This window comes from Rattus norvegicus, chromosome 1 (assembly GCF_021556685.1).
Source record: "Rattus norvegicus strain SHRSP/BbbUtx chromosome 1, alternate assembly SHRSP_T2T, whole genome shotgun sequence".
Lineage (NCBI taxonomy): Eukaryota > Metazoa > Chordata > Mammalia > Rodentia > Muridae > Rattus > Rattus norvegicus.
The window spans coordinates 198275266-198291120 of NC_141534.1; the positions used below are offsets into that span (position 1 = coordinate 198275266).

The window sequence follows — 15855 nt, forward strand, 5'->3', positions numbered from 1 at the left end:
CCCTGGCTGGCCTAGACTTCACTGTTTAGACCGACCAGGCTGGCCTCAAACTCACAGATGCAGCCACCTCTGCCTCCCGAGTGCTGGGACTAAAGGTGTGCGTCACCACACACGGCTCTTTTATTGTTTTACTTTTATTTTATATGTGTATGATTGTTTTGCCTGCCTATAGGTAAATGCACCTACCGTGTTCATGCCTGGTCTCCATGGGAGGCCAGAAGAAGGCATCAGATCCCCTGGAACTAGAGTCACAGATGGCTGTGGCCACCACATGGGGACAGGGAACCCAACGCCAGTCCTCTGCAAGAGGAACAAGTGCTCTTGATGGCTGAGCCATCGCTCCTGCCCCCAAGCCAAATTCTTCAGAGTCACCCACAGAGCTGGAGATGGCTGCTGCTGACCCACCAGGCCTCAGTTTCTTAAAATGGGTCATGAGGGCGTGGTCTGTATAAGTGAATGTGGAGATTGAGAAAAAAAATGGCAATAGTAAAAGATTTCCGAATCTGCAATGCCCCCAAAAGTAATTGTTTCAGCATTGACAGTTATAAAATCTATTGACCAACTCTGAAGATGCTCTGTATCCCACAGTACCAAATACACAATATTTAACCAAGCTCTCACCCTTCGTGAGAGAATAAGTAAGCATACCGTCTCATTAGTATGCAAATTTGCTTTCATCTTAAATAAACGGCGAACTATGTCTACCAAGCCTAGTTTCAGATATGTCTACCAAAGTTCTTTTAAAATAAACTTCTTCATAATTGATTGCTGGCAAATGTCTGATTTGTAGTTATTTGTACGCCCGTATGCACGGGGCTGGGTAGAAGCTACGAACTAGGAACACCGGGTTGGGCAGGTTGACCTTGGTTGCAGTGAAGCAGTAATTCCACCAGGGGGAGCTGCAACACATCTTAGAAAAGAGTCCCAGAAGCCACCTCAGACTCCACGACTGGGAAACACTGATCCTCCGCTGTAGTTCACATCAGGTTCAAGTTTGTCTGTGTCTGACAGGCTTATACAGTGGTATCGGTTCTTTTTGATCCACCACAATGCGGGTGACCTGTCCAATGCTGACTTCCTGTGACATTGCTTGTGGCCAAGGCCACATGAGCCAGCTCCAGAATTTCAAGATCTGACCTGTTTTTTCTTTCCAACAGCCAAGAAGGCACCTTGAAGTGTCATTTCTTATTTCCTATTTCCTCCTCCTCCTCCTCCTCTTCCTCCTCCTCCTCTTCCTCCTCTTCCTCCTCTTCCTTCTCCTCCCCCCTTCTCCCTCCCCCTCCTTTGTCTTTTTTTTGAGACCGTCTTATATAATCCAAGGTAGCCTTGACTTCATTATGTAGCCAAGGATGACCATGAACTCCTGATCCTCCTGCTTCTGTGTTCCAAGTGCTGGGGTTGCATGTGCCTCAACTGGCCTGTTCTAAACAGTTCTGGAGATTGAACACAGAACTATGCTTTAAAGTTTAGGAAACGTATCACTTAGAAGCCTTCCAGAGTTGGTATTTGTGCTGGCTAGGTTTAGATTTATGTCAACATGACACAAGCTAAGGTCACCTGAAAAAGAGAATCTCAGTTGAGAAAATGCCTCTATGAGATCAGGCTGTAAACAAGCCTGTAGGGCGTTTTCTTTACTTGTGATCGATGAGGGAGGGCCCTGCCCATGGTGGGTAGTGCCAGCCCCGGGCTGGTGGTCCTGGAAGAAAGCAGGCTGAGCAAACCATGCCAACAAGCCTCAGTGGTCTCTGCGTCAGCTCCTGCCTCCAGGCCCCTGCCCTGACTTCCTTCAGTGATGGACTGTGATCTGGAAGTGAAGCCAAATAAGCTCTGTCCTCCTCAACTTGCTTTGCTCGTGATTTCACTGCATCATAGAAACCCTAACTAGGACGGAAAGCTCACATGCCTGCTCCCCCGGCCCTCGGTGTATATAGTCACTCTCTGCGACATGTGGGACTGCTCTCTGACATTCAGCTCTCTTGGCCTGGCGTCAGACTTGCTCTGTGCTTGATCGCCTCTCTTCTGGTGTTGCCAGCTGGGGATGCTATACTGTCGGTGAGAGGCTGTGAGGGACAGCCATGCTGGCTCCTCCAGGATCTGCCTTACTGAGGGACTGGGCCATGTGTTTCCAGTCCCTTGGCTTCTCTTCTGGGATTCTGAGGGGCTGTGTCAAGACAACACAGAGGTGTGAGACTGAGGTAGGCCTTCCCACAGGGGAAGATACGGGAAAGATGTTCCTCCTGCTTCAGTCTGTCTTCTGATATTACAGGCTGCTCCAGGAGCTCAGACATCTGTACTCTCCTGAGGCTTATTGGGCTGCTGTAGGACTCCTTCACTTGTCTGCTTCTTCATTTCAATAGACTGGCCTCAAACTTCCTATATAACTGAGGACGACCTCGGACTTGTGCCTCAACTTCCCAGTATTGGGAGTACGGGTTTGCATCCCACATACCTGCTCAAAGAAGATTGTTTTACATTTCTTGTGAGATAATTCATCCTTTATGGTCTGGTTGGAGGTTCAGTTACTGTTTCGACTGTGCTATACTTCCCTCTCCATACAACTGTGTGTGTGTGTGTGTGTGTGTGTGTGTGTGTGTGTGTGTGTGTGTTCACTCACATAAACAGCCACTTGTGGCCTCACAACACATTTCTGGAAATGCGTCCGTGCCTGAGCGTGTGCACACAGCCTCCCCATCGGAGGAGTTGCCGTGTTCTCTGTAGGAACTTGCTCACCCGTCTCTCTGGAGCCTAAGCGGTGCTATCAGAAGCCGACTCATTCTCGCCAATCAGAAGCCGACTCATTCTCGCCAATCCTTACGGATCCAGATCACGCCAGGGGAAACAGAAAGCTGCCCCCTGAACATTGGCCTAAAGCTAGGATGGTGGGTCTGAACCCCACTCTTCCCTCCCATAGGGCAGGGCCTTGTCATCTGCAAGTGGATGCCTCCGGGTAGAACTTTCAGGGAGGGATTGCTGCTAGAGCTGTTTTCACGTACGTGTGTCTGACTTTGGCACACAGCTCAGCTCTGGAGAGAATCATGGAGCGATCTACCGGGGAGCTGAAGGCTTCTGAGCCGAAGGTTTCAGAAAGGGATTGACAGGAGCAAGGTCAAACATTGGGTTCAGGAGCGGTGAGGATTGGGGCTCCCTGGGACACTTTCCCAGTGTGGCCAATAGGAGGCGCTCAGGGGCTGTCTTTTAGCCGGTAACCCAAGTAGTACCGGAAATGGTATCCAGAGGGCAGGTGTGGTGTCAGGAGGGTCAGGTTCTTAGATTTCAAACAGCTTAATTCAAATCACATTCAAATAAAGCCCTCTATTCCAGAGAAAGTTTACATGGACGGCTGAGGTAAAGGGAAGGGTGGAAGCAACAGAGAGGGCAGAGCTGCCCTACAATGCTTTTGCTTAGGTACTTCCTTCCACACACACTATCACACCGTGGCCTGGGCGGTGGGCTAGGAGGGAAGCAGCAGACCAGACTCAAGGTCAGAGAGCCGACAGCATGCACTCTGGTGGTATGGGAAATGTTGCAAAGGCTTTCCCAGTGTGTGTAGCTCATTCCTCTGCAAAGGAGCACAACCGGGCTGCAGGTCTTGCACTTTGAGACACTAGTGTCTGTCAGAGGCTGGATACACTACCCACCATTCTCTCCCATATCAAGAGACACAGTGTCACCACTATTAATAATACAGGGATGGGGGGAGGGAAATGTGTCTACACACAAACGTATATGCACAAATATTGATGTAGTATTAATTAAGGTTAATTTTGGCCATGGAATTCAAATTACCTTTGTTGTGAAAATATTTTGGCAGCCAGTCAGAGTTATGCTAGTGACAAACTGTCACTAACAGTCTGTTTTCTGACAGCCTTGTCTCCCTCCCCTCCCCAGAGAACCACAAGCTGAGCTAACATCAGAACCCGGAAGAGGAAGTCCTTGGAATCTGACTGCTGTTGCCATGGTGCCCACAACTACCCCCTGGAAGCCAAAGGCAGGCTCCCCCAGCAAAGCATCTCATCCCATAGGAGAAAGGGGTGAGCCCCGGGTGTCATGAGAGCCTTCAAGATTCGGGCTCAGAAGGCGCCGAGCCTCCAGCTCTCCCTTAGCTCAGTGGCCAGCGCAACCAGCATTTCTCTGCTTCACTCTCGTCCTCTGTGAACGGCCCCTGTGGGCAGCAGGACTTCAGAACTGTAAGTGGGACTGGCGCCTCATCCACAGCAGAGACCAAGGGGTCAGCCAGTGATGGGAGCTGTTTGCATGTGGCTCTGTCAAGGCAGGGAGGCGCTTCAGAGGGTCCTGGCTGGGAGCTGAAGGAGAGTCACAGGCAGCGTCCTCACCAGAGGACCAAGGGAGCAACAACTAAAGCTCACCAAGGGCACAGCTCCCAGTGAGACATAAAAATAAAACACATTTCAAGGCTACTGAGATACTCCTGGGGTTCAAGGCCAGCTAGGAAGACTCTTGTGTAAAAGAAACAGAAGGTAGGCGGCTGCCTCTGAACTGAAGTGAGCCTTTTCTATGGAAGGCCCTGGCAGGAGCAGTTCTTCATATGCTGACCAGCTTTGCATGAAGTCTGCCTGGAGCCTACTCCCTTCTCCTTAGATGTCTCTGGGCCACGATGAAGACTCAGAGCTCGTATGTGGAATAGTGGAAAGTAGGCAAGGGTTTTAACTACAGAGGTGCAGGGCCATTTTGACTTCAGTGTGAAAAACAGAGAAGCAGCTATGAATCCGGAGGTGGGAACACAGCCGTGAATGAAACCACATGTGTGTGGAGGAGTCTGTGTGTGTGTGTGTGTGTGTGTGTGTGTGTGCTTAGTGTGCTCTGTGGTGTGTGTTTAGTGTGCTCTGTGGTGTGTGTTTGTGTGTTTTTAGTATGTTGTATAGTGTGTGTGTGTACTGTGGTGTGTGTGCGTGTATGTATGTGGTGTGTATGTGGATGTGTTTAGTGTGCTATGTGGTGTGTGTGTGTTTAGTGTGCTGTGTAGTGTAGTGTGTGTGTATGGTGCATATGGTGTGTGTGGTGTGTGTATGTGTGTGTGTTTAGTGTCCTTGTAGTGTGTGTGTGTGTGTGTGTGTATGTGTGTTTAGTGTGCTCTGTGGTGTGTGTTTAGTGTGCTCTGTGGTGTGTGTTTGTGTGTTTTTAGTATGTTGTATAGTGTGTGTGTGTACTGTGGTGTGTGTGCGTGTATGTATGTGGTGTGTATGTGGATGTGTTTAGTGTGCTCTGTGGTGTGTGTGTGTTTAGTGTGCTGTGTAGTGTAGTGTGTGTGTATGGTGCAGATGGTGTGTGTGGTGTATGTATGTGTGTGTGTTTAGTGTCCTTGTAGTGTGTGTGTGTGTGTGTGTGTGTGTTTAGTGGGCTCTGTGGTGTGTGTTTAGTGTGCTCTGTGGTGTGTGTTTAGTGTGCTCTGTGGTGTGTGTTTGTGTGTTTTTAGTATGTTGTATAGTGTGTGTGTGTGTACTGTGGTGTGTGTGCGTGTATGTATGTGGTGTGTATGTGGATGTGTTTAGTGTGCTATGTGGTGTGTGTGTGTTTAGTGTGCTGTGTAGTGTAGTGTGTGTGTATGGTGCATATGGTGTGTGTGGTGTGTGTATGTGTGTGTGTTTAGTGTCCTTGTAGTGTGTGTGTGTGTGTGTGTGTGTGTGTGTGTGTACTGTGGTGTGTATAGGGTGGTGTGTATATGTGTGTGTTTGTGTGCTGGGTGGTATAGTATGTTTATGTGTGTAGTGTGTATGGTGTCTGTGGTGTGTATGTGTATGTGTTTAGTGTGCTGTGGAGTGGAGTGGAGTGTGTCTACTGTGATGTATGTGTAGTGTGGTGTGTGTGTGTGTGTGTGTGTGGTGTGTATGTGTGTGTGTGTTTTGTGTGCTGTGTGGTGTGTGTGGGTGTGTATATTTAGTGTGGTGGCAGTGGTGATGGTGACTTGCTTGAGTAGAACCTCCTGGAGACGGAGTGTGGGAACTGATTCATTTTCACGACATCCTCAGTCCCTTGGCAGATTCCCAGTCTCCTTGGAGTCTGTGAGTGTCCTCGCCCCATCGGCATCTTTCAGTCAGTTCTACCCTCCTCTTCCTACTAACTGTTTTGGGCATACCATCAATCAGATTGGTTTCTGTCACTTCCAACCAAATTAACCTAATTGCATTCAAAACCAGCGGGAGAATGAATGCTCTGCCAGTCCTCTTTCCTGGCCTTTAAGCCAAGGTGATCATAGCTCCACTGGGCCCGGTACAGCCCTGACTAATTGGTAAAGCCGCCCATAGAGTTTCCTGCTCCAAATAGAGAGTTATACGGTCACCCTACTTGAGGCCATATGTTGATCTTGACGATGTGAGAAGCATATCTTGCTGTTCCTCTACCTGAGCTGCTTTTCCAAAATAATAGCATAGGCCTGTCTGTCTGTCTGTCTGTCTGTCTGTCTACCTATCCATCTGTCCATCAGTCCATCCATCTCAGACGAGAGCTCTTGTGCAGTGTGAGACAATGCACCCAACTACAGAACATACAAACAGACATCCTCTGGCTATGACACATGACCCATGTCTGAGGCGTTCTGATTCCTTTTCTGGTAAAAGGTAGATTCTGTAGGTCAGTCTGCGCTACAGCGTTCTGATGAGATGCTTTGGGGACATGAAAACGTTCAGCTTTAAGTCTTTGTCTTCCAGGTGCTCATCGCTGTCATCGCTGTCATCTGCACTATCATTCATGAAAATGTTGAATTCAGTAAGTAGATCTTTCCACAGGAAGGCCAGTGACAGCAGGTCTGGGGAGGGTGGTTATAGATGCAAATCCCGAAATTCTCACCTCAAGGCGGGTGAGGGTTAGTTTATTCCGGAGCTAAACATGATCCTGGCTCAGGAATGCACATTTCGGAAACTCTGAGTTCCGTTCTCTGACGTGGCAATGCCTTCGTGGCATTTTATATAACAGATCACTGTCAGGCGCGTCGGTAGGAATATGAAGAAGTGGGGAACCCCTGCTACAGATAGGGGTGTTAACTGATGACATTTTGAGTTTTTAGCTTGTTAATACATTGCAAAACAGTTTCACCTGATAGTCACAAGGGCGTGTCAGGCACAGAGGCAGGCAAGGAATGGCCTGTAAGGAGACTGAAGATAGCCCAAGATAACATTGTTCTGGACCTGCAATATTCCACTGTCATCGAAGTCCTAATCAGTTGGTCAGCCTCATAGATGTTTCTTGCTATGGAAACTTTCATCCCTATGGCTCAGTCAATAAAGTGCTTGCCATTTGAGACTGAGGGCATGCACCACTGAGTGCCTCAAACTTGACTGGCTGTCTACTGGGAAGAGCACGTCTAGGCAGTACTATTTAGAAACCAGAGGTTGGGGATTTAGCTCAGTGGTAGAGCACTTGCCTAGGAAGCGCAAGGCCCTGGGTTCGGTCCCCAGCTCCGAAAAAAAAAAAAGAAAAAAAAAAAAAGAAACCAGAGAGCAGCCCCTCGGCTGAGCCAACCCTTGCTTGTGCCTCAAGACCACAACTAAACTCAGTCCACAGCTCACAGTCACCCAGCTAGGCAACGTGCTAAGACACACTTCCTAAACAGTTTCATTGTATCCTCTTAATAACTCTAAAAGCAAGGCAGTGTCGTCATGATCCTCATCTTTGTCAGCACTGTCATTGCCACCCACCACTACCGTTACCAGTGTCACAGTGTGATCACCATCTCTGCCACTGCCATCACTACCATCACTAATAACACACCATCATCACCAACATTATTACCATCACCCCTTCCACTGCCATACCTGCCATCACCACCATCATCACGGGTATCACCTTATTACCAACATCACCACCATCATCATGGCTATCACCTTATCACCATCATCACCAACATCATTACCATCGCCCCTTCCACTGCCATACCTGCCATCATCATGGCTATCACCTTATCACCATCATCACCACCATCATCATGGTTATCACCTTATCACCATCATCACCACCATCATCATGGCTATCACTTTGTCACCACCATCACCAGCACATGGTCCACCCCTACTACCAACACCATCTCTGCAGTTATCACCACAATCATTAGCTTCATCTTTGTCACCATTCCCGTTGAAGCTGACTCCATTTTGCATGATGTCTGAGGGGCTTGGAAGGTTAAGTGACCTGCCCAAAATTGTCAATCGGTAAGTGACAACAGTAGGAATTGAGCTCAGATTCCGTATTTCCACCTACTCTCTTGGTGCCTGGGTGGCTTAGGACTGATGACTTACATTCACACGGATCCGTTGTTGTGGTGTTTCTTGTTAGGTGTCCGAGTCATCAGTCAGAGGGTTGGATTCCTAGTGTTCTTTTCCGTTAAGGAACTGTATGACTATTTCTAGCAGCACGATTCATAGCAGCTAGAGGCTGAAGCAACTCAGATATCATCAACTGATAAAAGATAAACAAATTGTGCTAGAGTCACAAAGTGTGGTATCATTCAGCCTTGAAAAGGAAGGACGTGCTGATAGATACATGGATGAACCTTGGAACGAAGCCAACTGAAGGGAGCCAGACATTGTGCGATTCTACATGTACCCAGAGCGAGCAAAGGTTTTAGACTCAGAAAGCAGCTTAGTGGTCACCAGCAGTGGAGGGGAAAGAGATGGATGGGGTGTCTGATGGATACGGGGCCCTTTGGTGAGTAATGAAGATGTTCTAGAACTGGACAAAGGTGGTGCTTGCATAAGACTATGAATGTACTAAACCCCACTGAACTGTATGCCACAATGAATAATGTGGTGAACTTTCAACTGTGTATTCTACCAAAGAGGAAACTCTGTCCACAGTATCTCTCCAACTGATGTTAGGCTAGGTACTCAAAGAAAAGTACTTGAAGCATAGTACTTATCCCTACTTGTGAATTCTTAGCTACCTACCAAAAAACAATTGGCCTTTTTGCCCCTGGCTGCTCTTGTGCCAGACCCCAATCTCTGAAGTACTTCATAGCCTGGACCATAGGCAGCATCCTCTAGTTGGAATATGCCCCCATGATAAACACTAGCCAGGTCCTAGAATTCACAAGCAGTTTACGTTTGCAATGGAGGAAGTTAAAGGTCTCTCTCTCTCTCTCTCTCTCTCTCTCTCTCTCTCTCTCTCTCTCTCTCTCTCTCTCTCTCTCTCTCATCAAGCAGCGCAAGATTCGGATGGAGCGCCGGATTGTTGGTGCGACCAACCGATGGCGTTTTCCCCAAGACCATTTCTGCGGAGACCTCCTGGCACTTTCCCAGATGTGCAATGTTTTGAACGTAGACCTTGATGATGCTCTAAAGAACCCAGACAAGTAGGGAGGGTCAAATGCCCATGATGGGGGATGGCAGCCCAGAATGGGAAGAGGAGGTGTTCAATGACCAGACCACAATGACCAGATGGTTCAGGACTGCTCCAGGCATGTCTGAAAGGAAACTTCTCTCAAGGACCATACATAGGAACAGACAGGGTCTGAGACTACTTGTTCTGACCAGGTCTGTCAGTGCTGACCAATGCTTTATAGATGAGCTCAGGACCCTCACAGGATTCTAAGTTTGTCGTCCAGGGACCAAATGATCTCTTGAAAACACTCCATGGCTAAGTGGATGTTTCTCATGAATTCCCAATCTCACCCAGCCTACCATTCCCCTCCCTCTGTTAGAAACTAGTCTCAGTCTCAGGCTAGACCATCACTTCTCCAAATCGTGAGTTCTGCCTGTCCAGGGGACCCAGCAATGGACCTTATTGCAGAAGGGTCCCTTCATTTCCTGGTGCCTTTGCCCTGGCTTGATGCCACTAATCTCTGAACCGGCAGTGCCTGTCTCATGAGTTCATGGATAAGTCCAACTAAGCAAAGGCTGCCCCCTGGAGTAGTATCTGACATGGAGATCTGCTGGCATGGAAGATCCATGCTTGTTGAGTGACTAGTCAAAAGGGACCGTTAGCCGGTGGCTAAAGCTCACTCAACCTCACTCTCCTCATCTGTGAAATGGGTATGACAGAAACTCCTTTGAAAACTCAATGGATACTTAAATCTACCATATGGTATCAGAGTGTATTAGAAACCCTTATTATTAGTCTCACGAATCGTAGACTCTGAATAAACCGAGCGTTTACCTTGGTGGAGTCTGCTACAGGAGAGGGTGGTTTTCTTTCGTGAACACAGATCACAGTTCTGTCTCTGTGGTGGGAATCTATCCCTGGGACTGTGAAAAACTCTTGGGAGGCACCAAAAAGGTTCCATTTATTTTTCTGTTTATTTTTTATATTGACAGACAACATTTAATTTAGGTAAAAAAAAGAACGTATTCTTAGTAACACTGTGTACCTTTACATGAGACTCTCTGATCTCAGGCCAGGATGTGTGGAAGTGCCTGGAATGGTACTGTGTAGTACACATGTGTCTCCCAAAGCATACACAGCTCCCCAGCCCTGCCCCATCAGTAAAGTCTTGTCCCTCCCTCCTGTGGTGTCCTTGTGGCTTCCCCCACAGGGGTTCACTGTCAACTTTGACAGAAGCCAGATCAAACTGTAGTAAATGTATCACACCAAGGGCCACTCAGCTCCTGGCTCCCAGCTCCCAGTTATTTTGGGTCTGTAGCTCTGTCTTGCTCAGGTCAGTGCCCTGCATGTCATCGAGCTGCCTAGCTTTGCTTGTTGTGTCTGTGGGATTCTAGGACGTGGGGGACTCTGAGGCTGCTCACTCCTAATCACTGCAGAGTTGGGGGCTGAGAGACATGAAGGTGTTGACTTCTTTGATACAGTGCTAGTTTCTTATCTGCGAACGGAATATGTTCTCCTATGTAGCATGAGTCATGGAAAGACCTCGAACAGACACACTAATAAAAATAAGCAAGCCGTCTTGAGGGCAGTGTTTTGGCATAAGTGGGCACACCGCCATTTACCCAAGAGGCAGCATAGGGGTGGTGCTGCCCAGTCAAGACTTAAAGGAAGGGCCCTCCCACTAAGAACCCAGGCATGCTGGGAAATGAGCCCAAGGCCTGCCCTTCCTGGTCTCTGGCTGATGCCCCTGGTCAATGTTTCCTTTCCATCTGGTCTGCAATGCCAAGTCTATATCTAGGTCGGGAAGGTCTTAAAAAGCAATGAAGATGGTAAAAGGAGAAACCTTGGTATTTTATCAGCATATAGTCTGGGAGAGGGATACTAGGGATTTAAGGCTAGGCTATAGGGGAAATCAAAGAAGCAAATATCAGCCAAGTGTGGGGTTAATTACGGTAGGCCTACACCTCCCAGACATTTACCTTTCTACTCTGCCCAGGCTTTTTTTTTCCCCCAAGACAGAGTTTCTCTGTGTATTAGCCCTGGCTATCCTGGAAATCTCTTTTTAAACCAGGCTGCTTTTGAACCCACAGAGATTCGCCTGCCTCTGCCTCCCGAGTGCTGGGATTAGAGGCGTGTGCCACCATGCCCTGCCAGGCATCTTGTTTTATAGGGAAAAGCTGAGACCAAGAGGCAGGTCTCAAGGCCATGTGGAAGAAAATGGAGGGTCTGAGACCCAGGTCTGTGTAGTTCTGCCCAGTCAGACTGGAGTCCTTGACACCCTAGGCATCAAGTCAACATTCTCATACGTGGCTTGTTGCAGGAGGCCTATACATCCATAAGACACTTCCTGAATCCCTTTCTCTTTCATGATCATGGGCCACAACTTAAGGCAGCCTATGAGCACATTACCACTGTTCGCTGCCACCTCTTCACAGGGCCTCTCTCCTTTTGGTGAGTGAAGAGATGTTGTGTATACCAAAGACTCTACCAGTGATCCCAAAGTGAGCCTGCATCATGAGATCTACAAAGCATCTACAATGAACAGTTACCACACCCAGGAGAGGCAAGGTAGCCATTTGGTCATCGGGCATCTCCTGGCTCAGCTGGCAATTGGGATGTTTGTGAAGCAGGTTGAGCTCATGCCCTGCATTTTCCAAAACCCACCCCGCCATTTAAGGAGATGGTCTGAACTCTTAACCCTGCCTGGCTCTTCTCAGACATGTCAAGTGATTGAGGGAAGGTGTGAGGGTGGCTGTGTCCAGTCTATCACTCCTAATGGGTAAACAACTCAGGTTCCCAAGTGCCTTCCTGAGGTTGAGTCACTCGCAGCCACCTCTGTCCTGGAAAGGGTAGCAATGCTGTCACTATTATTCCGGAAACAGGCTCCCGCCCAAACCGCCTCCATGCGCCTGGCTCACGAGGGACTCTGAATCACTGGGGATCAGCATTCCCAACTGGACACCGGGTTCCGCAGACCAGATGCGGTCTACAAGCATCCCTTGGCTAGTTGGCTTTCTTAGGCTAATCGTCTTCCGAGTATGTGACTCACATTTTAGTTTATTTCCACACTCTGCATGTGGAGTACACAGAGTCTATGAAAGGCATCATCACAGCTGCTATTCATACTCATGGACTCAGCCAACACTGGATGAACACATGCATGGCGACTTGTGCTAGGGGCACAGCAGTGAGCAGGCAGCCTGTCTGTTAGGCAGAGGACACAGGAATAGACAAACAACCAGAGGACATTGCAGGAATTTTAATGGAGCAATCTTGGGGCATATAGGGGATAGGGATGCTGGCCCAGAGAAGGCAACGATGATGCTCTTCCTAGAGAATTAATAAGAGCCCTAGGAGAGAGTTGGGAGAACCCTCAGTATAGGAACAGGGTCTCTGTGTGTGTGGGGGGGGGATCTGGGTTCATGAAGCCAGAAAGGGCTGCAGTCAGAGCGGAAGGCACAAGGCTGTAGTGAGGCAGGAGCTTGTAGCTTAGCCAAGGAGTCTATAGGGACTCAGTGGTGGATTCCCAACAGGAGAGACAAGACCAGCTCTGTATGTTGTGTGGGGCGTGAATCCAAGGAGGAAAATGATAGGAGGCTGGGAGACAGGCAGGGACTGGGGACACAAGACACAGCCTGGAGAAAGGTCAAGAAACAAAGGCCAAGACGCATGAACAGGTTGGAAAGAGCATCTCATCAGATGGAGACGCTCTCAGAGGTGACGACGCCCAAGTGACCGGCTTGGCTACCTGGGAGTCCATCTCATGAAACAGAAACTGGGCTAGAGGAACAGGGGAGGGGTTGGGCTAGACTGTGAGGTGAATTTTCAGATGTCCCGAGACTGGCAGCAACCATATGATATCAGTTAATATCCTAGAAAGGAACGCCCTGTGCTCTTCCCCGGAAGATAGTTGTCAAGCACCTACTGTATACAGTTGTTTTAGAGACGTTCCAAAGGTAGTGCCGCTCTGCTGGCAGGGGCAGCCTTGAATACCTCCTTGGTACATCAAGGTTACCAGCAGAAACAGGGATCAGTGTTTTGGGGCCAGCCACACTGAGAGTTGAGAAAACTCTCACAAAGGGAGAACTGTGATCAGGTGATGCTTTAGGGACAGATGCTGTAAGGAGAGATGATGTGTGGATGCTCTCATGATGTAGACTGTGGAGACGGATGCTGTAAGGAGAGATGATGTAGAGACATGTTCTAGTAAACTACACAATAGGATGAGTTGTAGACCAGTTTCTGAACCCTGCCATGAAACACTATCATAAAGTTGGTGAGCAATAGTGACCAACCGTATCGGGAAGAAGGAACAGGTGCCCCAGGTCACACAGCCAAACCAGCACCAAAGCCAAAACCAGGTAGATGGAGCTGCATGACAATCTATCCGGTGCAGAAAATTTAATCCAACTCATGACTCGCATAAGCCATACAGAGCCTGTCACCTACACCTTTTATGACTTTTATAGTTAGCAAACTAAATGACTTAATATTAACTGCAGGGTCTTCTGTTTGTGTCTTCCCCTCAAGATTATGTATTTCAAAATTCCAAAAGCTTTTCACCGAGAGTATCATGGACAGTGGCACCCAAAGTGGGGAAGCAGGTGAGTTGTCACCAGTGGATTTAACCAGCGCTACGCCGACTTCGTGGGCCTCCTATGGTTCCTGTGGAAGGGAGCCAGTTGTTGTCAGGTCTCTGTTGTATGGATCACAATTCTCATGCACCGCAGTGCCTAACATCAGGCAGGTGTCTGTAAACAGTGTCCTATGTGTGACAAGCGGAACCACATACACACGTACATGTGAAGGTCGGCACATAAAGACCAACACACTGATGTCAGTAAGTAACCTTGAGAGAAGTCTAAATTTAGCATTCGGGAACAGGGCAACTGAAGTTTTTTCCCTTTGGGACCTAGCCAGTCGTGACCGACATCCTTCTTGACCCTTTCCCCAAAGGACTTTCCTGTGATTGGAACATAAGTCAGGATAGGAGAAAGGTCTCCTGAGCCAGGTGAGGAAGGTGGGAAGATACTGTGGTAGGTTTTCCCCTACCTTTTGTTATGCTGGAGACAGAACTGGGGCCCTCATGTATACCAGTCATGTACTCTCCCACAGAGCCATGCCCCTACTCCAAAGTCAGCCTCTTTAAGGAGTTGTTCAGGGTTAAGCCTCACAGAATGGTTGCCTAAGGTCAGAGCCAGCCTCTTTTCCAAGGGAAAGCTAATTGCTTATTCTCATCTGCCAACTCTAAGGTACTTAGAGAAGCAATCCAAGACCTCCCTATAGTGAGGAAAAAGAATGCCAGGTTGATTAGTGATGTCTGCCATGTAATGGCCATCTTCAAATTTGAGCCTGATGTCCACAGAGGGAGAATACTGGACCTATAATTCTGTTCCGCTCTATAGTCACCCCACATATATGGGACTTTTTTTTCTAACCAAGCACAAAGTACCCGAGGTCATCCAAGATTTAACATGCAAACTCATTTTTCTTAACTTCAACATGAAACAATATCTTAAGTTCATAAATGACAGTATCAGGAAGAGGATACAGGTACACAGTCAAACAGTCAAACTTTCTTGCCAAGAAACAGCAAGTGACCCTCTAGATCATGTCTGGTTTGGAACAATTGTCTCTTTTACCAGCCTCTCCTCCAGCTCAGGGCTAACAGTAAGAACTGAGTCATTCAGAGTCCTCCCACCCACTCCCCTGATGCCTCATCTTGGCCTGGTATCTTGTGTCATTCACCTGTCCCTCTGTTAAGGTCTCTTCCTTAATCATCTATGACTGGCCCAGGGCAGAATGCCCCCACACAAAGCATTCCACAGTTTGCAAAGGGCTTTCTTCACAGTGCCATCTTACTTCAATATGACTCCCAAGAGAGTCCACCCAAGAGGATCCCTAAAGAGCCCCTGAGTTAGAAGGCAGCTCACATGCCTTGGAAATCTACAGCTTTGTCCACAGCACTGTCCCTGATTGCCAAGACACTGCTTATGAAGTTCCCCAGCAAGAGCTTGGCCCCACACTACACTAAGGCCTCAGGAATCTACTGGTCCCCACTGTCTGCTGAATAGCTACAGCCTTTGTTGGGGAGACTATGCATCTTCAGGCAGCAATGTTCTTGAACTGACCAAACATCGTTTTCTCTCCTCAGACGTGATCCTCGACTGCCTTGGCTTCAAGTGGGAACTCCACCACCCTCAGATTTTTCAATCTGAGACCTTGGCCAAGCTCTACTTGACAGCCTTGATACAGAATACAAAAAGCTCCCAGAGGGATCTGGAAAAGATTCTGAAAGGTAGTCTCCCAGGGGACCTGGGGCGGGCAGGAGCCAGATACCCTTGGCATTCTGGGGACCTGGCTTGGCCCGTGGTCCTCATTAGTGACGAATCATGTTCTGCAATGTGAGCAGAACTATGTGTCGAGTCTGCTTCCTCAGCCATGAGGAGGGATGAGAGTTCTCATTGTGTGATGTTGGAGCCGAGAGGAGGTAATGGGTGTGGGATTCTAGAACAATGTCTGGCACACGGTGAGCTCTCAGTACACCTCCATCATTGTCTTTGTAAGATGGGCTACCTTGAATCA

The 15855-nt window shown here is 48.3% G+C and overlaps 1 protein-coding gene across 17 annotated transcripts in view; it reads left to right on the forward strand.

Moving 5' to 3' along the window:
- Positions 1-3213: 3213 nt before the first annotated feature.
- Btbd16 (BTB domain containing 16) overlaps positions 3214-15855 on the forward strand; it is a 54219-nt gene continuing 41577 nt past the window's right edge. For 14 of the 17 annotated variants that reach the window (XR_015630648.1, XR_015630654.1, XR_015630662.1 and 11 more), the window contains exons 1-5: positions 3913-4187; positions 6666-6723; positions 9150-9301; positions 13801-13874; positions 15425-15568. Coding sequence is in view for 9 of the 17 variants with exons in the window: in XM_087572369.1 (XP_087428495.1) it covers positions 6706-6723; positions 9150-9301; positions 13801-13874; positions 15425-15568 (388 nt within the window). In the remaining 8 variants the exon portion in view is untranslated. 17 annotated transcript variants of the gene reach the window in all.